General features: G+C 31.1%; 1 protein-coding gene and 1 long non-coding RNA gene across 4 annotated transcripts; one reads left to right on the top strand and one right to left on the bottom strand.

The window, feature by feature from the left end:
- Positions 1 to 1,351: 1,351 nt before the first annotated feature.
- On the bottom strand, positions 1,352 to 9,857 carry LOC100741343 (Usher syndrome type-1G protein homolog). 2 transcript variants are annotated; one of them, XM_003489616.4, is made up of 7 exons: positions 9,726 to 9,857; positions 7,284 to 7,427; positions 4,892 to 5,164; positions 4,473 to 4,746; positions 3,949 to 4,257; positions 3,178 to 3,379; positions 1,352 to 3,065 (listed from the first exon to the last, which is right to left on the bottom strand). In XM_003489616.4, the coding sequence occupies exons 1-7, from the start codon at positions 9,746 to 9,748 to the stop codon at positions 2,821 to 2,823; spliced, it is 1,470 nt and encodes a 489-aa protein (XP_003489664.1). In that variant the 5' UTR covers positions 9,749 to 9,857; the 3' UTR covers positions 1,352 to 2,820. The 2 variants fall into 2 exon arrangements, with proteins under 2 accessions (XP_003489664.1, XP_012241234.1); XM_012385811.3 differs by lacking the exons at positions 7,284 to 7,427; positions 9,726 to 9,857 and adding an exon at positions 6,184 to 6,271.
- Positions 6,312 to 9,908, top strand: LOC105680790. Of its 2 annotated transcripts, XR_001102302.3 has the most exons (5): positions 6,314 to 6,450; positions 6,980 to 7,108; positions 8,979 to 9,170; positions 9,558 to 9,685; positions 9,770 to 9,908. It is a non-coding gene; the product is annotated as an uncharacterized LOC105680790 (long non-coding RNA). The 2 variants fall into 2 exon arrangements; XR_001102301.3 differs by lacking the exon at positions 6,980 to 7,108 and having other exon boundaries at positions 6,312 to 6,450.
- The last annotated feature ends 165 nt before the right edge of the window (positions 9,909 to 10,073 follow it).

Below are 10,073 nucleotides of genomic sequence, written 5' to 3'. Positions count from 1 at the left end.
TAGCCATTGTCAGAGAGACACAGGCAGCTCTTTGCTGTATATGCACATACACATATACACATGTAATGTATATATGTGTATTTGTACGTATACGTGCATATTTTATAAGAAGCATTATGTTCAAAGAGAGAAGTTGAAATAGAGTGATTCATCACTCGGATTATAAGGTCACTGTACATGTATATTATTTCTAGTGTTGTGTCTTGTAACTGCTTCTACTTGAATTTTGAAGATCATCAATTATAGGAAATTCGAAAATGTTTTAACCGAACTGCCTATAAATTTATTTAAGAACAAAGTTCATTCTTCCTATTCACGTTTCGAATTTCCTTTCATTCGTTCTTCGAAAATCACTTAGGAGTAAACTTGTTTCTGTTTGTTTCCTTCTCCTTCATATCGTTTGAGCACCGTTCCGGAAACAAGCGAAAAATTGTTATTCAGTTGTAAATATAGCGTACGTTTATAATGATAACGATAAACAATAGCCTTAGGGGTATTGCTAATATTATCATTATTGATATCGACACCTATGCGATAGCTTTAATAATATTTATCATATGATCGGCAATTAATAAAACTCCAAGGATTCCACTTGACTCAATTTTCCTGACCACTTTGGTTACGCAGGGTCACGTTTTTGAAATTTCTGAAAGTTCAATTCAAACGAAAAGTATAATACTATATCGAGAAGTATCTTTGTACGTAAAAAATTTAGTCGCATTATTTGTTTTTAAGTTTTTCAGACGATAATATTCTATTGATCTGATTCATTTCTTGGTAGATTTTCGTACAAAGGTAATTCTACTTAAACATTTAAATAGAAGAAAGTAACACGCTGAAGATGCCATACTTAGGAATACGTTATTGATAAGAAAATAATAGTCAATGATGGAACATCGAGTCATTTTGTACAGGCATTGTCATCTTTATTTTCCCTTTCTTAGTAAAGAGACATTTTCGATTTATATTTGAGAAGTTTGATTTTGATCGTGAGAAAATCGATATTTGTTTATAATCTAATAACGTGTTACTTGTTCGACTATTTGCAAGAATTTGTTACTGTATTTGACATTTTCCTACCTTGTATAATGCAAGACTATTCATATACGTGAGACGACACTTCGAGATCAGCAAACTAAGTTTTCCCACATATATAGGGAGCTTTCCCTTTCTCATAGGAAGTTAATCTTGTTAGTAATCTATGTTGTCTTTTATACTGATACAATATTTTTTATTTATACAGTCAGTGCAAAATATTGTGCACAGTTTCAAAAGAAAATATACGGGTTTATTAAAATTTCTTATCATTTATAATGAAAACTGCTAGAAGGCGATATTTTTTGTAGGTAAATATTTTGAGATTGTAAATGAATAGGAAGTGATATGAATATCATATCTTTTATGAAGAAATTAAATTTTACGTTATAAGTAATCTTTTTGTGAATCGATGACTTCCGTGTTTCTTTAATGAAATTTGTCATTCATATTTGCTGCCAAAAGGAGTTTTCAATGAAATTGCCATTATGCAAAACCGACTGTTGTGTATAGAAACAGAAGACATAGCTTATAGGGCTCTGAAATTAATCGATTAATAGTAAAAATAAATTAATCCGTTTTTATATTAATAAATTGATAGTACTCTAGAATAATCGGACAAGTTAAACATCAATATTTATTATTCATTAATCGATTAATCGGGCAGCCTTAGTAGGTGAGATCGCGAGAATCACTTCTGTATCATATCTTTTTCACAGTAATGGTAGTTCGTACGCCAATCATACAGGTGCGTAGAAACGCGTACGTGTCACAAACACAGGGCACCAACAAATTTTCTACAAACCATTTTTTTTATTCTGATGCACATTAATTGCAACGTGATGTACTTTTTTGTCAACAAATGTATCACCAAATTCTACTTGCACGAACACGGAAAAACCGTAAGAGAACATGAAATGTCTGTTCGCGGCGAGGCGAGAAATGGTGCTGTAATTTTTTGCGACTATAAGAAGCTTGTATATTTTTGCGTCTCTTGTTTGTAAGATAATCATTTACAAATAAAATTACAAAGAAAAAATATTATATTGTTAGTATTTGCCTTTTGTGTACAAATTATTAACATATTTTTTACAAAATAAGACTATTTTATAAAATGTTTTTGATATTTATTCGTATCATATTTACATGTTTTAGTTTTATGCGATTTGTACACTTTGTATATTGTATTTATATGACCAATAAGAAAAAATTAATTTCACTTATCCTATTGTCTAAAGAATGTATAAAGATACATTCTATTAAATTGGCATTTACATTCTCATTTACATTGATTAACTTAGTAATGTATTCTATTGTTTTAAGGCACCATACAAGCAAAAAATTAGGATTTTTGCATGATGAAATAGTATTTCAACATGTCGTTCATACAGTGAATTACCAATTTATACTTTTATGGCTGTAATTTTTTCCGGAAATGAGTAGATTTTTTGTAGTACATTAATTATAAGGAAAATGGCAAGGAGCGATACATCGCGTCTTATGATTTGATTATAGCAAAAAAATAATGTAATCTTATAACACCTACACATCCGTGTAATTAAAATAACTTTAATCATACAATCACGCGAAATTTTATATGAACTATAATTAAAACGTAAGTGCAACTGTTCGTATTGATTTTTTATACGTTGTATACAATTTAGTTTTGTGTTAGAAATTAGTTGTATAATTTTTTAGTAGGCACTTAAGCAGTTTATTAGGCAAGATTAAAATATTCGAAAATAAAGCTAATATTCTTTTGTTTCCTCAGTAATATTTCAAGTTTCACAGTCTACTATCTTTAATGACATTTTCTGGAGCATCTAATGCTCTTTTCCTGTTAGCTATTGCATTCATTAATTTCCTTTTAGGTCCAAGTGGAAGTTTAAGTGCCGCTATATCAGTTTCAGTTAGTAGCATTAGGGCTTCTAGATCAATTTGTTCTGATTCTAAAACCGGATGTACCGATGAAAGATTATTGGCAACTAAAAATCTTTGCAATGGTGTCCATTCCTCATCGGTTTCTTCCTCTATAATTATATATGATTTTATATCAATTATTAGTATTTAAGATAAAAATTTAACAGACATATAAATATATTAACAATTTGCAATAGAATTTAGCAATATAAAGGATTTTACCTGAAAGTAAATCATCATCCCACATACTTTGTCGGCGAGCTAAACTACCTGCGCTTCCTATGCTGATTTCTTCGTTGTGCCCATTTGAGTTGGTTCTATGACCATTTATAGATCCGTTTACAGAACCATTCACGCAAGAGTTACCGTTTTGTTCATGTGCATCCACTTGCGAGACTGGTAGATTATCGAAAGTAGTTGTTATCTAAAGTTAGAAAACAGCAGTCTTCTATACACTGCTTTAAATAAAATCATTATATTTGAGACATTTCAATAATATTAATGAGCTATTATTCTATTATCTATCCATTGTAATATTAACAAATTCTTTAGATGAATATATTAATATCTTTCGTTGTTAATTTTGCATTTGAAATGCATTACGAATTCAATGTCTTTAATATCGTTGAAGAAATGAGTAATATAATCAAATTGGGTGGAATGTAACTATTTAAAACAATTATCGTGAGCAGTGACCGTGTAATCATTTAATTTTACAGCTATGTATGTCATTATAACATTAATAAGTGTTGTGAAGTAAAATAATCACAAAAATAGAGCATGCTAAGGTAAATTCTGCATTCTGTGAATGGTCGTTATAAGGAACGTTTCGCAATAAAAATTTTATATGTTCGTGAAATCATAATTTGAATTAATTAAAATGTCCCGTAGTCATATAAGATATAAAATACCACGCTACAACATTTAAATTAATTAATAGGCATTTCTCGTTTGATCTCTTTTACCATGCAAAAATATAATACATAAACTTACCGCTCTTCGAAATGCTACCGATCCAAAACCAGGTCGATTGAAGATACTTGCTGGTTCTTGCAGCAAAACGTTATCTCCTACGCCATCCATGTCTTCTCTATCATCTTGTTCGGTATCTTCGTCAAAGGATCGATCGCCCAAGAGATCAGGAGTACTTTGTGCTTTGCTCAGTGTACCCCAAACGTCAGAGATTTTTCCTCTCCTTCCTGCTTGTTGAGTTTGCGTTTCGTAAGTTCCTACGTACATTACTTCAGAATCTCTTCTAAGACCAGTGAGACTACGTATCGATTTTTTTCCATTTACTTCAATCTAAAAATTTTTAATCAGAAAGAACAGAACTTAATTCTCTTTGATAAAAGAAATATTATACATAAAAATAAAATAGATTCAATGTTGATTTTTAATTATATTATTAAATTATGTTCAAAGAAACACTAATAAACTTATTTGCTAGTATTAAAATTCGTTTTTTAGTTATTTACAACCATGTTTAAAAAATATGTAAGTTTAAATATTTATTTTACCTCTACTACTTTGAAATCATCAACGGCTTTTCTCGCTAAAGCTTTTCTGCATACTGCACTGCCTTGTTTCTTTACAGTAGTGCCAACGATATCGCTGAATGTTGGTGAAGGCTTCACTCGACCTTTGAAGGTCAACATACTGGGTTTGTGAGGTAGAATGCCGGTTTCGTTAACCGTAGCTAAATCCAATTTCGTTCGATCTTTTGATAACTTTTTCTGTTCCTTTTCAGCTCTGATTTCCGCCATCTTCTGTTTTTTCATATATTCTTTTAATCTGTTTTATACATAATTGATGATGATAAAAATTGAAAGTGGAAGTTGTATCAGTGTTGAGGTATAACATTTTTTTACTATATTCTTTTACATATTCTTATATCTATATACTCCTTTTGCACATATTTAAATAATTGTATAAATACCGTTTTTCAGCATCTTTTTCTGCCTTTTCTCGAAGTAAACGACTCTTTTTGCGATTATTTAATTCTTGATCAGCTTGAGCAAGATCTAGAAACTGAAGAGTCATCTCTCTACCATTTATAGCAGCCAAGTCTCTAGCTGAATGCCTGTCGATATCCAATGACCAAATATTGCAGCCGAATTTCACGAGGAACTTGACGCAATATTCATGACCCCTTGCCGCTGCCAGGTGAAGGGCCGTATTACCAAAATAATCGGTTTTGTCAGGATCTCCCCTACAAAGAAAATCGTTAAAATACAAATTATTCCACATCTGCTACTTGTTACTCGACGCATTAATGCACAAGGATGAAGTTGCGAGTTCATTTCCACATTGCTTTTGCAAATATCATCATTAACTTTTAATTTTAAAGTTTTAAAGTACAAGGGATTATGTAGAATGGAATGTAGTTAAAATAATATAGCTTGTATAATATGTGATGTCATTATTTTCCTATTGACAAATTTGAACGACGTAGTAATAGTTTGCATTTTTACAATCGTCGTTAAAAATATATATTTTTACCCTAGGGGATTTGACCTTCGAAAACGAATGGAGGGAATAAATGAGTTCTGTAGCATCACATCCTGTCACGCAATGACACACGAGCGGAACAAAGTTCCGGAAAGATACCGGGTCTTATATCGAATTTCTATCGTTCGTCGACCACACTGAAGCCAGTCGAACGACATATGATCTTATTCATAATAGGGCACGTGCTGTCTTTCAGCTTTTATATCAGCTCTTCACGGATCGTCGCTGATCCTATGAAATAATGTACAGTCGTAAGGTAGTTTCAAAGATCCCATACGAATTATCATCCAAAATAAATCTTGAGAAATAGAACATTTGTGAAATTGAAACAAATAATAGAAGACACCTGAATAGAAAAATTATAGTAATATTCTATTAAATGCATTTACCCTTTTATACATATTATGTCATTAAATGATACTGTATACACTACATTAAACCGTGTACTATCTGTATATAATAATGTAAGTAGCAGTAAGTGCAATACGTGTAAGAAATGTGACTATTTCATATTATACTAGATTTTATATCTTTTATCGTAGTGATCAAACATTACTCTTTTTATGTATGATCGTATTAATATCAGTGATTGAATTATTGAATGTTTCTGTTACTTCAAGAATAAGTTAGAATTTCTGCATTTTATTTTGTCTACAAAATGGGTAAGTAAATATTTTAACTAGAGAAGGTTAACGTCCAACAACGATTTTAAATGATTACATGAATGGCAATTCCTTGTTCCCCTGTTCCATTTCATTCCGTTCCCCTGCGTTTTGTTCCGTTCGTATTGTTTCCCACTCCGATTCGATTGTTTTCCATCGGTGCTTGCTTGGCCGTAATTTCCGTTCGTGGGGTCGATAGATGCCAGATTATAGCATATATTTCCGGTTTCGCACATCTGTCATCGTTTAATACAAAACTCTCGTGTATATTCATACATGTACGTACTTAAAGGAAAAAGGAAACCACGAATATTTTATATTAGAGGTACGTTTTAAAAGTAATTTATGTTTCAGCGATTAATGCAATTTTTTTCATATTTTGTGAATGTTATTCATATGGAGTATTGTTAAAGTTTCCACGTTCACTAACCATAACGGCCTCGTACTTAATTTACATGTGACTTCCAAGGTTAACTAAAGATACATACGTATAAGCTTCTTCAATTTTCTGTATTACATGTTGATAAGTCTACTTTTTTAAGTAATAAATTTACAAGATGCCATAAATAGAAATTGTTAAAAAAATCGGTAATACAATATAGTAGGATCATACAATATAGTAGTAGGAGGAAATTTGTTGTAATGAGATTTTTGAATATTTTAATTGAACTATTTGTTTCAAAATATAGTATTTATATTTAATTTATCTTATCTAATATTTATATCTCATATTTATTAAGAAATCTACATTTTCGAAGTAAAATATTTTGTGCAAAAAATTACATCAAAAGTATCGTCTGTGCACGCGTGAGCAGTTACATTTTACCGCGAACCTTTTCTGTTTTAGTGCGCAGATGTAGAAATAGGAATGTAACCAGAAATAAGAAATGTTTAACGATAAAACTGTTCATCCAAGAATCGAGAGGTATTACATCGTTTCTGTTTAAGGATTCTATTTTCCACGAGCTATTGCAAGTGATATGGTAAATTAATATAAACATGCACATGCAGCGATAAAGTCTTCTTTTGAAATAAACTAGTTATTAATTGTAACTCGTAAAAGAGTATAGTATAGTATAGTATAGTTTCGTAGAAACCCTGTGATGCGTATGGATGTTTCTCGAATGTATTTATAAGTAAATAGTTTTGTGAGTATACCCTCTGGCGACGAGCAGTCTCAGAGCATCTATATGACCTTCAAAGGCTGCCCATAATGTAGGGGTCATTCCACCGTCATCCCGCGCGTTACAATCCTTTTTTGTTGCTTCTTTTAAGATGTCTAAGGCGCCATCGCGTGCAGCTCTATAGAGAAAACAATTATTTTCAAATAATCACTGATCTCATATAACCGCTAAAGAATTCTGTTATATTTGATATAGTATGTTTTTTAAAAGATAAATATTTCAATTATATGATTTTATATCTAATGATATTTGATGCAAAAATATTCTGATTTTTTAATGACAGACATTAATAATCAAGATTAAAAATTTTATAATAAACGAAGTTACCTCTTTCGACATATAATACAATTAGAATTACAAAAAAGTCGTATTCTACTAAAAGATCATTGAGTCTTTAAATAATTAGTATCTTTTGTTGTAGGAGCACTTCCCGCTATACATGTATTTAGAAGTAATAGATATTTCATTACTATATAGTTATCTCGTTTCTTGATAATTTCCTAGCTCTACTTATGAATTAAACTGCATATCTTGTGTCATGATAATGTGACATAGCACGTCATCGTTTTCTCCTTCGCTCGAGTTTTCTTCTTTTAATTAGTCTTTCTCTAATTAAGAATTATTATACAAAATTTTACATTCGTATATATATGTATGTATACAATGAAATTTAACGCTTAAAGTTTACTTTCACTTTTTAACACTTCGATTATTTGACGTTACTCTATTTTATTTCATATATATATTTAAAGATGTATGAGTCTATTTGTAATATGAAAAAAGAAATGAGAAAAGAGTCCTAAATGAAAAATATGAGCGAAGATGTCAGAGAAAGCACGTACAAAGTTCTAACGAGCTCCTTGCATGATAATTTTCTCTATGTTACAAATCATTAACCATGAATACATCTTGACACGTATTGATTTTACTTAAATGAAAGTATGTAGAAGTGTTGTAAGACAAATGATTACTTTTATTAAATTAGATGAGATTCCTAATTGTTATTTTTAAAAATCATAATAATTTTATATAATTATATATAAAACTTTATAAGAAAATATAATGTGTCCTACGAACTCTGCCCACCTGAAATATCTTTGTTATTTCAAACAATACGCGAAAATGTTTCTAAAATGAACGAATGTATCAAAAGCACAACAGTACCATTTTGTATGTCTATTATTTGTTTACATTTGAAGTATTACATACATCTTCCAGCATGACTCATAACGAAAGTAAAAAGATGAATATAATCAAATATCTCAGAAACGGCAAGGTGTGGGATACATGTACCTTCCTTTTATACCCAGAATCCGCTATGGTATCGAACTCAAGTATGAAAAATTGGATATTGCATTTAAAAAAATAAAATTGATCTCCTTATCTTTCCTGTGCATTTACCTGTAAAGAAACCATTATCTGTTACCATATGTATGTATTTCTTTAAATCCTACAACTTTAATTCGTAATACTTTCGCATATTGTTTGAAATAACAAAGATATTTCAGATGAACAGAGTTTGTGGGACGCAACTGTATATGCGTTATTCATTAGAAAGAGCATTGACGATTTACATTTTATGTTCTCCAAATAATGATTTAGTTTATTAAGTATTTCTATTTGAAGAGTAAATTATTGCGCCTTTTAATTAAATGGATACTTTTTTCAGTGAAAGGTGATATTCAGAAGTGGAGTATACATTATACAATTGGTGCTCGTAGAAGTGGGCTGGATGATAAATCTTCCTGCTGAATCAAATAAAAGCAAAGGTGTTCTCATGCATAAATTCCGCACGCGTGCTATGATGTACATATACCGATGAGATAGTACTTACATGATCATAGCCATTGTACAGTTCTGGGTAAGTAGGTATGCTTCAAATTTTTTAAATTCTTTCATTCAGTTATACTGCACGTATCACTTATATTAAATGATGCAGTATTGTTACCAAAATTTTGTTATTAAATCAATTAATATCCGTGTACTATCTTTGAACGTACTAGTTAATTTATATTAATAAAAGACCCGTTTTTTATAATTGTCGCAAAAAAGAAAAACAGAAATATCTATACCTATATATGAAACTAGAAATTAAAAATAGGTGAATTTTGAATTGTGATGTCGCAGTGATTATGAAACAATAAATTTCTTCGATTGATTTCTTATCGAATTGTAGTTGGTGGTCAAGATTTCAAAGTGCAATACTTCGTTCTCATGGTTAACCAGGCATGTCATTTTTTCACTCTAGCCAGAGACAAGAACCTGGCTCCACGACATTTCTCTGCTTCCTGGATCTTAGATAGATATCTTGTTGTAGTATATTAAAGCGTACCGCGTACCATTGGTAGAGAAACAAAAACATGAAAACTCAGAAAGGTATGCACAAAGTTTGTTGCTCGTATAAAAGGAAATTCACCTGTGAAATCGTTCGGACGTCATTCTGTTCCTCTATCCTTTTAGGAAGTTTCGTTACCGATGGCAAAACATCCCTGCTGGAGGCAGAACTTTTGGCACTTTTTCTATGAGATGCACTTTAAATAACAACAAATGCAAGTATCATAGATCCTGCATATTTTGAGCAAAGTGAAACAACCACACGCGCTGAGTATGGCGTCCAGCAGTGTACTGCTCAAACGAAGGTATTATACTCTTACTGTATTACTTGGACCGTGTTCTGTGGTCCCTCACCAAGTCTATCTTACTTTCGACCGTTACATTGATAAGTCCTCTCTCGCTCTTTTACCAGTTCCCGCCGTTGCTTACC

The sequence above is a fragment of the Bombus impatiens genome, unplaced genomic scaffold, assembly GCF_000188095.3.
Source record: "Bombus impatiens unplaced genomic scaffold, BIMP_2.2 scf_0360, whole genome shotgun sequence".
Lineage (NCBI taxonomy): Eukaryota > Metazoa > Arthropoda > Insecta > Hymenoptera > Apidae > Bombus > Bombus impatiens.
This window is presented reverse-complemented; position numbering and strand designations above follow the sequence as displayed.

Excerpts from the sequence above, each read along its gene's own strand:
- LOC100741343 (XM_003489616.4), bottom strand. The coding sequence starts at position 9,748 with ATGACGTCCGAACGATTTCACAG. Across the intron at positions 7,428-9,725 it reads ACGTCCGAACGATTTCACAG|AGCTGCACGCGATGGCGCCT; the intron begins GTGAATTTCCTT and ends TTTTCTCTATAG. Across the intron at positions 5,165-7,283 it reads AGACTGCTCGTCGCCAGAGG|GGGAGATCCTGACAAAACCG; the intron begins GTATACTCACAA and ends TTTTCTTTGTAG.